This window comes from Lissotriton vulgaris, unplaced genomic scaffold (assembly GCF_964263255.1).
Source record: "Lissotriton vulgaris unplaced genomic scaffold, aLisVul1.2 SCAFFOLD_9636, whole genome shotgun sequence".
Lineage (NCBI taxonomy): Eukaryota > Metazoa > Chordata > Amphibia > Caudata > Salamandridae > Lissotriton > Lissotriton vulgaris.
Window position 1 is genome coordinate 26,019 of NW_028242466.1, and position 16,593 is coordinate 42,611.

The 16,593-nt window shown below is 46.3% G+C and overlaps 1 protein-coding gene across 1 annotated transcript; it reads left to right on the forward strand.

Annotated features, from left to right (window-relative positions):
• Positions 1 to 1,341: 1,341 nt before the first annotated feature.
• LOC147668958 (uncharacterized) lies at positions 1,342 to 4,447 on the forward strand (the record flags this gene model as incomplete). The annotated part of the gene is made up of 3 exons (XM_086948320.1): positions 1,342 to 1,443; positions 2,549 to 2,680; positions 4,011 to 4,447. Coding segments are annotated over 3 exons (671 nt in total), but the record flags the coding sequence as incomplete, so codon positions are not given.
• Between the last annotated feature and the right edge of the window lie 12,146 nt (positions 4,448 to 16,593).

Consider the following 16,593-nt stretch of genomic DNA (forward strand, 5'->3'; position numbering starts at 1 on the left):
GCCACCCACCGCTGGACGGATGTCCTGACCCGTGAGCGAGATCTGCTCGACCTCCTTGGCCTTGAGATCCCCGGGCTTGGTGAGTAGTAGTAGCTATGTCTTTACTACTATGTTTTCTCCTGCTGTGTTATTATATTGCAAATTTTTGTTTTTTACCAAGAGCAATAATGCTGCTCATTACATTGTAGGTACATTTTATTTCAAAATCTTCTGTGCATTTCAGGTACACTGCTCTCCTTCTCAGTAGTGTTGCTACTATGCTTATTTGTTTTAGATTTTGTGTTCATTTCATTGGCCTGTGAAATTATGTATGAGTGTAGTTGAAAGAACTGCGCAATGCTACACACTAAGGTTCAGATTTTTAATTACCGGCGCATCCCTGCAAAGTTGCAGGGATGCGCCAGTAATTGTGCGTCACGCCACCATCACCCATGGTGCGCCGTATTTACAATGCGGCGCGCCATGGGCCCAAAACGTCACCAAAGCGTTACGCATCTGTGCCGTAAAGGTGGCGCATTGCTGGAGTTGCGTCGCAACGATGGTGCAGCTCCATCAATTCTCTGGGGTGCCCTATCTCCCCAATGCTGCGTCAAGCCGTACGTCTGCTTCAAGCAGGCGCAGGGTTTGAGTCACGCATCATTGTCCTCAAAGTGACTGATTGAAATCTTGTAGATTTCCCTCAGCCACTTTTAGGATGCATTCCTGCGCAGGAACGCCCTCCCTTGCGCCGGAACACCCCTATTGGCGCAGGGCTTTACAACGTGATGCATCTCCCAGATGCGTCACGTTGTTAATATACGCCGCACCATTGCGCCTCTTTTGTGCTGTCGCTGCGTCACAAAAGTCACGCAACAATGGAGCAAAAGAGCCGCAAGGGCCTTATAAATCAGCCCCTACAGACTCAAGTCCAGTCCTTCCTTTGTACACATGGCGATAAGAAGAAATAGTGGTGGTGGATTAATAGTTTGAGTATTTTAATGACTGGTGAATGTAGTAGGAAACTTTAGTGTTGTCGCTGATCTTCAATCACGATGGACTTTGGCTGTCACTTTGCGTGCTGCGGACTGCTGCCTGCCAATCCTAGGCAAACCTTTTTAGTACTTTGTTTAGTGAGTTACATAGGGTAGTTTCCAATTCGACGGTCCGCAAATCAAGCAATACTAAAGTAATGACGTAGTCGACCACATGAGATTGGTCAATAATATATCCCGTGGAGTCGTTCCCTATTTGCTATTTCGCAAAAATATTTTGTTACTTTGTTAGTTCTTTTTTAAATGTTTGATTTGGTTGAGAAATATCATCCATGTTTTCTGTTTTTCTTTCTTTCATGTTGTACATCAGCTTCCCCCAGGGGCAAGAGGAGGACACAGGAGGAGGAGGAGGAGGGTGCTGTTGTCGATGCAGGCCAGGACCGGGCAGTCGAGGGCTCCTTTGCTGGCCCCAGTAAGTTTTAATTTTAATATAGAGTATTTATTTTTTCCTAGCGTTCCTCATTCGATTTTTTCTAAATCGTCTTTGATCTTCTTGTAGACAGGATCTAAATTCTTATCCTGCCTCGACTATGACTCCGTGTGGTATTACTAGATTATTCTTATTAGTCTGTCTGTGTAGCTAACTAAGATTGCACATTTGGCATTTCCATTGGACTCCCATTCTAGTCAGCAATAGCTCTATGCACTGAGTGTAGTCCTCTGGGATTGTCCATAATGTCTTTTCAAGTATTCTAAATGTTTATGCTTTGACCATTGCCAACAATAAAAAGGTGAATGACCACCACCAAGAAATAATAAGATACTACTTTACTTTTGGTTTGGATAGGAGGACAATCCATTCTACTACTGTTGCAGGGACAAATCTGCACAAACAGAACTATGGACACTAAATAATGCATCGCTTAGCTTATCAATTATAATAGGTGCTGTAACTGTTAGACTTTCCACATACCTCAGTGATAACAGACTTTGTAGTTGAACCCCCAATCTCCTTACTGACTAGATAGTGTGGCAGAGTCATTTAGCTCCCAAAGTCACCGATGGCAGAGGCACGGACTCATGCTTGCAAAAATTCGAAAACCTTTAGCTCATCCACTCTAGTCTGGAGGACCAAAAACCACAGAGTCTATTTAAGTTTAAAAGCTTTATTAAAAGTAAACACATTTATTAAATTCAAGTTTGTCATAAAAGTGAACGTGTAACTGAAAATGGAAAAGTGCTTAGTGCTGACGATTAATTGGACACATTTCTTGTGGTCGAGCCGAGCTCTCACCTGGTTTGAACTTGATCCTGCTCGTGTTCTTAGAAGTCAAGGTTCTGTCTGTTAGGAGAAAAAGTGGTGCGTGTTAAAAAGTAAAAAGCAAACATTCATCAGTTGTGCGAAAAAGTGCAGCAAGACAACAGCCTTCCCTGGAAAAAGGGACATTTTTACTCTAGAGTACACAGTCAAAAATTATTAAATTGTACACTTTTTTTCACATTTCTTTCTTCCTCCTAGACCAAATATTATATAGTAGTGAGTGGTGTATTCTAACATTATTAAATGTACTTTGTAGGTGGAACATCTGGAGACGGGGCCAGCGCGGAGGTGGTGGCATTGGACGAGGAGGACAACTCTGGGGAGGAGGCGGTGCAAGTGCCGGAAAAGGACATGCCTGTGAGGGTTCAAACGGTGGTGGCGGGCAGAGGTAAGCTATACATTCCTTAGTCATTGAGATTGAAGACTGCAGAGTGTGCTTTCTGCACGGGTGTATTATAAAAAAAGCAGGTAGTAGCCTCCTCTAAATGTACTTCGACTTAGCTGTGAAGTTTTTGGCGAGAAGAATCCCAATCAGATCTGAGGTGAACTTGATGGATGGGATGAACGAAAAGCGAAAGAAGGGTGTAAGTAAGTGTGGAAGCACGAGAAATGTAATGATGACTGGCGAAGAAGAATGATATGTGTTTGCTTGGTCCCCGAGGTGGCTGGGAAGGTAAGAAAATGGTATGGTGCATGGCTGGGTGAATGATGAAGCAAGGATGGGTGGAAGGAGAACAGCCTGGGTGGGTGAGACAGAAACTGTATGTGTGCAATATACTTTGAATGGATGGATGCCTGGATCATTCATGGTACTATCTGACTCTTAGATAGCATATGTGAATCTAGAGAGAGTAGACGGTCACTGGATGAACTAAGTGTTACTTTGAAGAGCATGTAACACCGCACCCGCACGTCCGTTCCAGTGTAGGAAAGGCAAGGAAAAGAAGTTGTAACGTTGTCCAAAGACTACCATGAATAGTAGCAGTAGTTTGTATTGCAAGTGCAAGCACAGCATATATCCAGTTATTACGGTGGACACTCCCTACCTCCCTTAATAACTTTAGTTTAGTAGTAGTACGTCATTCATGTGTGGGGGTATCACTGTTCACTCAATAATAAGCAAAGCACCTAAAGTCATCCCATATGTCATCAAATACATCCCATGTGAAGTGATAGATAATCAGATAATTTAGCTTCTTCATTTTCCTTTTCTAATACTCATTTGCACTGTAGGGTGAAAGCTAAATTAATTAAGCAGTAGCCCTTTTAACAGAGTATTCTCAGTGCCACCCGTAATAGAAAAGTAAGAGCTTCACCACCTGCATGTACTGGACCGGTACAGTAACGCAAGTCTGTCTCACTCACCATGGTGTGCGTCTGTTTTTCTCGGGTGCAAGTTCACTGCGCTGGCATTATGCCGGCTTGCATAAGATAACGTACCAATTTTCCTAAACAAGAGAGAAGAATAAGAATAAGAGTGGTGTACTGCCATAGTCGACTGTAATAGAAGTCCATAGTGCTCGTAGAATTTGTTCCTTAAACTCCCACTAATGTTAGAGCAAGGATGAAGAAGTCGGAGGTTACATAGATACTGTCCTCAATAGTTATGCACTGTGCTTTCAATTTGCTACTTGTACTGTGACAACTTTCTGCTCAATCATTTTGTGTTAATCTTAAGGAGCATTGGTTACAGACTATGTCTTTCTTTTTTCATGTAGTTGCTCCTTCCAAATCCAAGACACCATCAAGGAGGAAGGAGCTGGCTCGAATGGCCCGGCAACGGAGGCTGGATGCCACTGTTGCTGAATATCGGCGGCTGGTGGCCCTGGAGGAGGAGGAGACGCAGTCTGGAACAACAACAACGTCCACTGGGACAGCTGCATCCTCCTCCGTGCGGGCTGCCAGCCAGCGCAGTGCTCCAGCGGTACGGAGCCGGGCTACCAAAGCCAAACACCACCGCCCAGCAGCAAAGAAAGCAGCTGCCCCTCACAGGATTTGCAAGGCACACCGGCGCCGCTTATCCCTCAGACTGTCCTACCTGGAGCAGGAGGTCCATAATTATAAGAACGTGGTGGAGGGCCTCCGCTTCGAACTTGCCACCCTCCGCAAGGAGCATGATGCCCTGGCTGCTAATTCCAACAGCACCCTGCCATAGTGTCCCTTGCCCCTTTTTTAGAGACTTTTGGGGGGTGGGAATTGGGAGTTGTGATTTTTGGGGACTTTTGAAGGACAATCGTTGGGGTTAGGGAGGGTCTTGCGGGAGATTCTTTTGTTGGTGCTATAAAAATATACTTTTTGAAACTTTATCTGACCATACCTGTTTTTTACTGCTTTTGAGTCTGGTGGGTGGGGGTTTAACATAACAGTAAGTTTGTTTTCCTGAATAGTCCTAGGACTTTAGTAGTACTACCGTCAATCAAATCTCTCGTCTCTCCTAATACTCCATTATACTACCTCCAACCAAACGCCTATCTTACCTGTAATTTCTGTTTGCAAGTAGGGCTAGGCCCAGGGCTGGCTCCACGGGAAACAGCAAATAAGTTTGGCAATCCTGGGCGGATAAAATTTCCTCATAGCGGTGGTACTAGTGGTGTGACACAGTGGCAGTTGCTTGCCTATGAAAAAAAAGAAAATGAAATCTGGTTTGTCCTCCTGAGCAATACAAAGGTACAATACAGAATATAGCAGGTGACAGAAGTACACTAGAACAGTGCCACGTTGTAGCCTAACAAATGTTAAAGTATAACTAATTCGGTTGAAGTTCTTTGACATTAGCCATGGGTCTTTGTCAAGCAGAGTAAGAATATATCCTCGGATTTCTTCACCAGCCTGTTGCTATCACCTTATCCTCCCCAGCAAGTGTGTGGATTTATTGCTGTAATTTAGTCACACATCAATCAAAACCACACAGCCCGGGGGAAGAGGGTTAGGGTTTGAAAAATGGATGGGTACGGGGGTTTTTGGGAAAGGTTTTGGGAGACAAGAAAAAGTAGCACAGCATGGACGAACAATTGTGAACATAAACAAATCTTTGGGTACAAACCTATCCATCAATCTTTGAAAGTGCATACACTACTGCATGCATGTCAGTTAAAAGTAAGTAGTACTTTCGACAACTGTGGAAGAAAGAATGCGACAGTACAGGGCGTGGGTGGAAATATTGATAACTATATTCAACATAAGGTCTCTGTAGCCAGATACCTGAGAGCCTTGCTGGTCACTATAAATCCATTCACAACAACACTCAATGGGGTTGGTCTGGAAGGTATAGTAGATAGAAAAGGAGAAATTGCTTTTTTTCTAGGTGTCCCCTCACTCACCAGGGTTGCCCCTTGGTGACATGCTTCATCATTGGGGCCATCCCAGTCCTCTACGGGCTGGGGCGTGCTGCGACTTGCGAATTACGTAGGAGCACTTACAAATGACTATTTGTGGTGCAGATGTGATAGTGGAGTGGACTAAGTGATGTGTTAAGGGATCAATTTAGAAGCAGAGAGAGATCCAAGAAATGCAGTCACAGTCAGAGAAAAAGGCAAGGGATACTGTATCTATGTGGTTGTAGTGGTCCTGTTGGAAGTGGTAAGTAAGTTGCCTGCAGAAAAAAAATCCTCCTTTTAGCGGCACTCCTCCATTGCAGCCGACGCTTCGTCCATCGATGTTGGTCACCAGAAGACACCATGTAAAAAAAAAGCACAGCATACACAAACAATGGAACATAAACAATTCTTTGGGTACAAACCTATCCATCAGTCTTTGAAAGTGCATGCACTACTGCATGCATGTCAGTGAAAAGTAAGTAGTACATTCGACAACTGTGGAAGAAAGAATGCGACAGTACAGGGCCTGTGTGGAATTATTGATAACGATATTCAACATAAGGTCTCTGTAGCCAGATACCCGAGAGCCTTGCTGGTCACTATAAATCCATTCACAACAACACTCAATGGGGTTGGTCTGGAAGGTGTCAGGTTTACTCCCCGTGATCCAGTCGATGCAAATATGGTTCCACCTCCAAATGTCACCAACACCCAGAAGTGTAAACACAGGGTGTTCGAGGCATTAGGCGGGGGAGAAAAATAACAAACTAAAATAAAAAATGTGGGATGGGTAAAGGTAGGGTCAGCAGGGAAAGGATACCTGTAACAGAAGACAAGACAGGCATCAGTGAAGTGCTGTCCTAACATACAAGGGTACTCTCATATAGTCTCACTAAATAGTCTGCAAGTCTCCCGCCTACTCATGGGAAATGTAGTTTCATAGTACGGTAGGCGCTTAGGGGCTGCGTAACCTGACAGAAGGTATAGTAGATAGAAAAGGAGAAATTGCTTTTTTTCTAGGTGTCCCCTCACTCACCAGGGTTGCCCCTTGGTGACATGCTTCATCATTGGGGCCATCCCAGTCCTCTACGGCCTGGGGCGTGCTGCGACTTGCGAATTACGTAGGAGCACTTACAAATGACTATGTGTGGTGCAGATGTGATAGTGGAGTGGACTAAGTGATGTGTTAAGGGATCAATGTAGAAGCCGAGAGAGAGCCAAGAAATGCAGTCACAGTCAGAGAAAAAGGCAAGGGATACTGTATCTATGTGGTTGTAGTGGTCCTGTTGGAAGTGGTAAGTAAGTTGCCCGCAGAAAAAAAATCCTCCTATTAGCGGCACTCCTCCATTGCAGCCGACGCTTCGTCCATCGATGTTGGTCACCAGAAGACACCCTGTCCACTGCCTGCCTGATGCTGAATTGTGGCTCGCTACTGTGAAGCCTGACTCCATCCTTTTTTCCCCATTGCAGAGACTGAAACCCGGCCTGTAATTATTCAACGAAAAACAGGAAGTGATATAATATTACAACACCACTGATAAATAAATATAAGGTATGTAGGCTGTGGAGTGCAAAAAGTCACAATTTGTTTTTCCTAGTAGACAGTACAATGTTTTTGAAAGTGCGTACTCTGAGTCACCTTTTGAAGGATAAATAAGTATGGGCAAATTAATGTAGCGGATCTTGCCCCTCAAGCTAGGTGTACTGTAAACTGTGTTTTAGAACAAAATTAGATCTTCCTAGCAGTGCTCCCACCCAGACCCTTACTAAAGCCAGTCGCAAAAATGTAGAAGACCCCCAATCAAATCTCAAAAAACGAGGCCTAGCAGAAAACTGGTGACAAAACTTACTTTGAAAGTAAAAGTAGGCCGAAGTACCCTAATTACCCATTACCCACCGTGGATTGCATTCAAACCACTTGCAAGCAACCAAGCAAAAGTAGCCATAGCCAGCATCGCTCCAAGACTCGAAATCCCCCCCACTCAAACACATGCAATAGAAATACTGCTAACCCTAACGAACCCTAAGTTAAGAATAGTGGCAAAGGCTTTCTTTAACTATGCCAAATCCCCCCTTTCCCACCATGGATTTTCTTCAAATGACTTGCAACCAAAATTACACATTCTCACGAGTGCTCTAAGACCCCAGAACTCAGTTTGAAAAATCTAGAACACCCCGAAACACATGCAATCCTGCTGCTAGGGCTAACCCTAACGAACCCTAAGTTACAAAAAGTGCCAAAACTAAAGGCTTTTCCGCGCGGATTTTGTCCCAACCACTTCTACCCGGTATTAGACCTTCCCAGGAATGCCCCAAGACCCGGCAACCCACCCGCCAAGAAGCGTAACACCCCCAAACAGGCCAAAAGCAAAATCTCATACTTGCAATATTTCTGGGCCTTCGGTCCAAACGCGCTGCGTAGCTAGGCCATAAGTCGGGGTTGGCACGACGGATTTCCTGAAAAGCAAATGCAATCAAGATTAGAGTGTCCCAGCAGTGCTCCCAGACCACGAAACTCACCCGCAAACAGACGGAACCCCCCCTAAGAGCACCTCAAAGGCAAGCAAGTCATCAAAAACACAAAAAAAATTCCGCCTGGGATTTGGTCCAAAACACTTTTATCCGGTATTAGAGCTTCCCAGCAATGGCCCCAGAGCCGTCAACCCAGGAGAAAACGAGTAGAAGACCCCCAAACAGCCAAAGAGCAAAAGTACAAAAATGGGGACTTAGTCAATTTTTCACAAATTTCCCAAATCACTCCGCGCGCGCTCTGCAGCTAGGCCCTAAGTCCCCTCTGCCACCATGGATTTGCTTCAAACCTCTTGCAAAGTAAAGTATATATAGCCAGCAGTGCTCCCAGACCACGAAACTCACCCACAAACACCAGGAAGCCCCCCAAACAGGCCCCCGAAAACGCTACATAGAGCAAAATGTTAGAAATAGCCAAAAAAAATCGGCCTGGATTTTGTCCCAACCACTTCTACCCGGTATTAGACCTTCCCAGGAATGCCCCAAGACCCGTCAACCCACCCGCCAAGAAGCATAACACCCCCAAACAGGCCAAAAGCAAAATCTCATACTTGCAATATTTCTGGGCCTTCGGTCCAAACGTGCTGCGTAGCTAGGCCATAAGTCGGGGTTGGCACGACGGATTTCCTGAAAAGCAAATGCAATCAAGATTAGAGTGTCCCAGCAGTGCTCCCAGACCACGAAACTCACCCACAAACACCAGGAAGCCCCCCAAACAGGCCCCCGAAAACGCTACATAGAGTAAAATGTCAGAAATAGCCAAAAAAAAATCGGCCTGGATTTTGTCCCAACCACTTCTACCCGGTATTAGACCTTCCCAGGAATGCCCCAAGACCCGTCATCCCACCCGCCAAGAAGCATAACACCCCCAAACAGGCCAAAAGCAAAATCTCATACTTGCAATATTTCTGGGCCTTCGGTCCAAACGCGCTGCGTAGCTAGGCCATAAGTCGGGGTTGGCACGACGGATTTCCTGAAAAGCAAATGCAATCAAGATTAGAGTGTCCCAGCAGTGCTCCCAGACCACGAAACTCACCCGCAAACAGACGGAACCCCCCCTAAGAGCACCTCAAAGGCAAGCAAGTCATCAAAAACACAAAAAAAATTCCGCCTGGGATTTGGTCCAAAACACTTTTATCCGGTATTAGAGCTTCCCAGCAATGGCCCCAGAGCCGTCAACCCAGGAGAAAACGAGTAGAAGACCCCCAAACAGCCAAAGAGCAAAAGTACAAAAATGGGGACAGTCAATTTTTCACAAATTTCCCAAATCACTCCGCGCGCGCTCTGCAGCTAGGCCCTAAGTCCCCTCTGCCACCATGGATTTGCTTCAAACCTCTTGCAAAGTAAAGTATATATAGCCAGCAGTGCTCCCAGACCACGAAACTCACCCACAAACACCAGGAAGCCCCCCAAACAGGCCCCCGAAAACGCTACATAGAGCAAAATGTCAGAAATAGCCCAAAAAAAATCGGCCTGGATTTTGTCCCAACCACTTCTACCCGGTATTAGACCTTCCCAGGAATGCCCCAAGACCCGTCAACCCACCCGCCAAGAAGTGTAACACCCCCAAACAGGCCAAAAGCAAAATCTCATACTTGCAATATTTCTGGGCCTTCGGTCCAAACGCGCTGCGTAGCTAGGCCATAAGTCGGGGTTGGCACGACGGATTTCCTGAAAAGCAAATGCAATCAAGATTAGAGTGTCCCAGCAGTGCTCCCAGACCACGAAACTCACCCACAAACACCAGGAAGCCCCCCAAACAGGCCCCCGAAAATGCTACATAGAGCAAAATGTCAGAAATAGCCAAAAAAAATCGGCCTGGATTTTGTCCCAACCACTTCTACCCGGTATTAGACCTTCCCAGGAATGCCCCAAGACCCGTCAACCCACCCGCCAAGAAGCATAACACCCCCAAACAGGCCAAAAGCAAAATCTCATACTTGCAATATTTCTGGGCCTTCGGTCCAAAAGCGCTGCGTAGCTAGGCCATAAGTCGGGGTTGGCACGACGGATTTCCTGAAAAGCAAATGCAATCAAGATTAGAGTGTCCCAGCAGTGCTCCCAGACCACGAAACTCACCCACAAACACCAGGAAGCCCCCCAAACAGGCCCCCGAAAACGCTACATAGAGCAAAATGTCAGAAATAGCCAAAAAAAAAATCGGCCTGGATTTTGTCCCAACCACTTCTACCCGGTATTAGACCTTCCCAGGAATGCCCCAAGACCCGTCAACCCACCCGCCAAGAAGCATAACACCCCCAAACAGGCCAAAAGCAAAATCTCATACTTGCAATATTTCTGGGCCTTCGGTCCAAACGCGCTGCGTAGCTAGGCCATAAGTCGGGGTTGGCACGACGGATTTCCTGAAAAGCAAATGCAATCAAGATTAGAGTGTCCCAGCAGTGCTCCCAGACCACGAAACTCACCCGCAAACAGACGGAACCCCCCCTAAGAGCACCTCAAAGGCAAGCAAGTCATCAAAAACACAAAAAAATTTCCGCCTCGGATTTGGTCCAAACCACTTTTAGTGCTTCCCAGCAATGGCCCCAGACCCGTCAACTCACCTGCAAAGAGGTAGAACAACACCCCCACAAGTGCTGAGTCTTTCTTCATTGGGCGTAAACCAGCCCTCTGCTTTGATGGAAATAGGAGTCTGGAGGAGGAGGATAGAGGAGCATGTTCTTCTGAACTTGTGAACCTGAGGAATGCAGACTGCGGCACCTTCAAATAAATTAGCAAACAAGTGAAGACAGTTCTGCTGATGGGCTTGTTTTTGTGATTATCTGATTAAAGTTTGAATTATATTAACTGTGCACAACAAAGAAAGACAGACACACAGGAATAAAAGTGAATAAGGATGAAAAAGAAAGTTATTGATTCGTTGTCTCATTTTCAGGGCTCGAAGTCGGTATCACGGTCCAGGAATAAGAATAAGGCTTCGTCATCATACTCTGCGAATTCAGGCAGGGTGAGGTCAGTGTCACCTGACAGAGTAGAAATTCCCTCATCTATGTTGCTGTCCACCTCCTCTTCATCCGGCACGCTCTCTCGTACTCTGAAATCTGGTGGTATGAGGTGCTGATTCATCTTGATCATTGTTAACCTCTCCACATTTTTGGGCGAGAGGCGGCTCCGTATGGGAGTTACAATCCCACCAGCCGCACTGAAAACCCGTTCAGAAGACACGCTTGCGAGTGGGCAAGACAAGTAGTTTAAAGCCAGGTTGGTGAGCTGTGGCCACAATTCTTTTTTCCCATGCCAATACGCCAATGGGTCAGAATTAACATAGACCTCTGTTGAGTCATTCAGATAGTCCTTCACCATCGACTCAAGGTCCTCATCCAAGGTTCCTCCACTTTGCTTAGCTCTTGCTGTGCCTCTGACCTTTTGAGAACCAAACCCACGCAGAGCTAGCCAATCCTCTTCAGCCTCCAATGTTTCTGTTGTCTTTCGTGCAGATGATCCGGTTGCCGGTGTCTTTAACGGCTGAGAGGTCACTTGTGCCACAGCCACAGGTGCAGAAGTGGATTGTTTTGACTGGGGATGGCCTGCTGATGTACTGCCATTTCCTTCAATTTCCAGCCGTTCTGTTTCAAACTTCTTGGCTGACAAGGCTAGCCAACGTTTGTACTTTAGAACATGTTCATCATCAAAAGGAAAGAATGCTTGGCCTGCCAGCGCCTTTTTGTAGCGTGGATCCAGAATAGTAGCACAAATGTAATGCTGTTCTGAGTGGATCTTTTTAAGACGTTCATCACCTTGTAGGAGCTCTAATAATTGCTCGGCCAGAAGCAAAGAGTCTTGGTTTTTATCTTTTCTAAACACAGAACACACCTCCTTCAGTTGGTCCTCCAGCATGTACAACAATGGGATAGCTTTTCCCAAATTAGAGTCCTCCTTGCTGACTGCACGCGTGAAGAACTCAAAAGGACGAAGCATGCGTGTCAGGCTTTCAACTATGTTCCATTGCGGCCCACCCATCCTCAGCTCCTCTGCACCCTCTTTAAAGAAATATTGATCGAGTTCCGTACACTGCTCATACAGACGCTCAAGCATGTAGAAGGTTGAGTTCCAACGTGTTACCACCTCCTGGATGAGTGCTTTCACTGGCATTTGATGTTGATATAGCAGGCTCCTCAGCTGCTTCCGGGCCTTAAAAGAATGGCTGAAATGCTTGCACATTTTTCGGCAGGTGTCCAATACACCGTACGCTGCACTGCCTTTATTACCCAAGAATTTTTGGACAACCAGGTTTATACAGTGCGCCAAACACGGCACTCTGAAATAGTAACCGTCCCTCATGGCCTTAACTATATTGGAGCCATTGTCCGTGGAAACATAACCAACCTTGCGTTTTAGTGGGGACAGCCAGTTAAGGACCTTTCTGTTAAAGACATCCAAAATGTTTTCTGCTGTGTGACGTTTCTCCAAACCAAACATGGATAGTGTTGCATGTTTCCGAGCACCTTTAAAAACAATGTTAGTGTCAACACCTGAGTTTAGCTTTGCTTTAGCCCCTGAAAAAGAGACCCAGTGTGCAGTGATGCACATGTAATCAGCGCCTGCGCCACTGGTCCACATGTCTGTTGTCAGATGTATAGTGTGAACAGCACTCTTCTGCAAAGCTGCCCCAATCACCTTCAGAACATCTTCATGTAGTGCTGGAACCGCAACTCGTGCAAAATAGAACCGGCTAGGAACCTTCCATTTAGGGCAGAGCGCTGTCACTAATTCTAGAAAACCAACCCCTTCTACAAAAGAAAAAGGGAGAAGGTCCAGAGCTAGCATTTTAGCCAGCTTAGTGTTATACAGACGGGTCATTGGGTGGTTGCGTTCATATTGCGCTTCTGTAAACAACATCTTTTTAATGTTGCCCTGGACCAAGGATTTACGGGATGATGATGATCTCTTCGACCCAGTTACGCTCGCTGATGAACTTTTCCGCATTGATGTCTCACTCTCTCCCACACTCTTAGTGTGGCTCCCATGGGGTGTGCTGCTGACAGGGGAACTGGGTTTAAGTGAAGTGTTTGAATCGTCTTCTACCTCCTCGTCATCACCAGATGAAAAAACAACGTTTTCATTGCGTGCAATTGCGGCTTCCTTGATCGTGTGTAGGTGCGCAAACCATTGGACATCGTGCGTTCTCATAAGATGACCTCTCTGGCCTCCGGTACCATAGTTGGAACCCAACTTACCACGACTAACTCAAAGCTTACAAATGCTACAAATGGCTATGTTTTCATTTTTTGGGCAAACACTAAAGAAGTCCCAAACTGGAGACTTGAAATGTCTTCGGGGGGCAGAGGAGGCGGCGATACTGGTGGTGGTGGTCCTGTTGCTAATGGCAGATGAAGTGGAGGATGTGGATTGCCGAACTTCAGTACGTTTTGCACTTTCACCACCACGAATTGAGGTTGAGGACGAGGTGGGTACCTTCTTGCGAGGAAGAAATATGGAAGCGGTAGGTTTTGGTGTACTACTTAACTCCAAATCTAATGATTCCATTTCCATTGCCTCCTCGCCGACATCATCATCACGCTCAGCAGCTTCTCGGGATAGGGTCAAAATGTCTCTTTGCTGCATGCCCGGTGGGGCTGCAGTGACCTTTGTGATGACTGGCTCGTCGTCATCGTGAGAGGCTTCATCACCAGCAGTATCTGTCACTTCTTGTTGAGCCTCATCACACTCCATAGGTTTGAGTTTTTGGACGACCTTCCTTTTACGCTTAGGTACCGGTGTCAGATCATGGTGTGCCTCACTGTCAGACCGCAGTTGTGGTTCCCAAGACAGATCACTTGCATCAGAAGGAGGTGGGCTTGAAGAAGATGTAGACACCCCCCTTGATCTTTTCCTTGCTAGGGATGTGGAAGACAATGAATGATCATCAGGAGGAGTGGCTTCCAATGATACCTCGGCTTCATTGTCGATTTCCAAATGTGCCCCTACTTCAGGAGGAACAACTATTGTGGGCACTTGTGAACCTCCATGCACCTTTGCTTGCGCATCTCCTTTTGCTGCCTCTCCTTCCACATGTACTTGGGCGTGTACTTGCACATGGTGCTGTTGTTGCGGCTGTGGTTGTTCAACACTTGTCAGATGAGTTACAACAACCTGTGTTGATTCAGGGACATTGCTGCTACTTTCTTGCGATGAGCCAACATCACTGGTCGATGGTGATTGGAGAAGTACACTGACTGCCTCTGAAGCACTCAAGGGCTTTGACTTAAGTTGGCGTGGTGGTGGAGGCACTGAACCCAATGGAGCAGGGGTGCTGCTCCCAGCTTGGTCCCCAGCAGATCCTGCTGCTGCAGGCGTACTTTTTTTTTTGCTCCCAAAAAAAGTGGCGGGTGGCACACCAGCCTCCTTGGTAACTTGCTTCTTCTGCTCCTTACTAGCAACTTTCTTGCTAGAGGAGCTACGGAGAACTTTCTTTGGGGGCGGGGCCATCTTCTTCAGAGCAGGTCAGACAGCAGGCCGCAGTTGCACGAATTGTAGAGTTGTCTGAGGCCAGACGTGACGTCGCGTGACGTTATGCTGCACACACACACCGCTGCAGGACTTCTTCCAGGCACTGGTGGTTCTCTTGAGTCTTGTGCACCTAAAAAAAATGGAAGACAGAGGAACATCAGTTCAGTTATAGAGCACCAAAAAATCGAAAAACACTGCAAAATCAGCACAATCCCAATCCATCCATGCCCTCCATAATGTTTAAATTCAAGACAACCCACAGAAAGACTAGGCCCATGCAAGACTCACTACCCCTGGGCATAAATAAAGGTTGAAAAGTAGGCAAAATGGTTGGAGGCCTAACAACAAAGCCTGCATTTAAAATGGCCACTTGCCTGCCAGCACATGGCCAGTGCCTGTAGCTGCACTCAAAATGGCCACCAGCCACATGGCATGTCCCTCCCCATGAACACCCCCAAAAATCGAAAAACACTGCAAAATCAGCACAATCCCATTCCATCCATGGCCTCCATGATGTTTAAATTCAAGACAGCCCACAGAAAGACTAGGCCCATGCTAGACTCAAATACCCCTGGTGAAAAGGCCACAAGTACAGGCCCAAAAATCGAAAAACACTGCAAAATCAGCACAATCCCATTCCATCCATGGCCTCCATGATGTTTAAATTCAAGACAGCCCACAGAAAGACTAGGCCCATGCTAGACTCAAATACCCCTGGTGAAAAGGCCACAAGTACAGGCCCAAAAATCGAAAAACACTGCAAAATCAGCACAATCCCATTCAATCCATGGCCTCCATGATGTTTAAATTCAAGACAACCCACAGAAATACTAGGCCCATGCAAGACTCACTACCCCTGGGCATAAATAAAGGTTGAAAAGTAGGTAAAATGGTTGGAGGCCTAACAACAAAGCCTGCATTCAAAATGGCCATTTGCCTGCCAGCACATGGCCAGTGCCTGTAGCTGCACTCAAAATGGGCACAAGCCACATGGCATGTCCCTCCCCATGAACACCCCCAAAAATCGAAAAACACTGCAAAATCAGCACAATCCCATTCCATCCATGGCCTCCATGATGTTTCAATTCAAGACAGCCCACAGAAAGACTAGGCCCATGCTAGACTCAAATACCCCTGGTGAAAAGGCCACAAGTACAGGCCCAAAAATCGAAAAACACTGCAAAATCAGCACAATCCCATTCCATCCATGGCCTCCATGATGTTTAAATTCAAGACAGCCCACAGAAAGACTAGGCCCATGCTAGACTCAAATACCCCTGGTGAAAAGGCCACAAGTACAGGCCCAAAAATCGAAAAACACTGCAAAATCAGCACAATCCCATTCAATCCATGGCCTCCATGATGTTTAAATTCAAGACAACCCACAGAAATACTAGGCCCATGCAAGACTCACTACCCCTGGGCATAAATAAAGGTTGAAAAGTAGGCAAAATGGTTGGAGGCCTAACAACAAAGCCTGCATTCAAAATGGCCACTTGCCTGCCAGCACATGGCCAGTGCCTGTAGCTGCACTCAAAATGGCCACCAGCCACATGGCATGTCCCTCCCCATGAACACCCCCAAAAATCGAAAAACACTGCAAAATCAGCACAATCCCATTCCATCCATGGCCTCCATGATGTTTAAATTCAAGACAGCCCACAGAAAGACTAGGCCCATGCTAGACTCAAATACCCCTGGTGAAAAGGCCACAAGTACAGGCCCAAAAATCGAAAAACACTGCAAAATCAGCACAATCCCATTCCATCCATGGCCTCCATGATGTTTAAATTCAAGACAGCCCACAGAAAGACTAGGCCCATGCTAGACTCAAATACCCCTGGTGAAAAGGCCACAAGTACAGGCCCAAAAATCGAAAAACACTGCAAAATCAGCACAATCCCATTCAATCCATGGCCTCCATGATGTTTAAATTCAAGACAACCCACAGAAATACTAGGCCCATGCAAGACTCACTACCCCT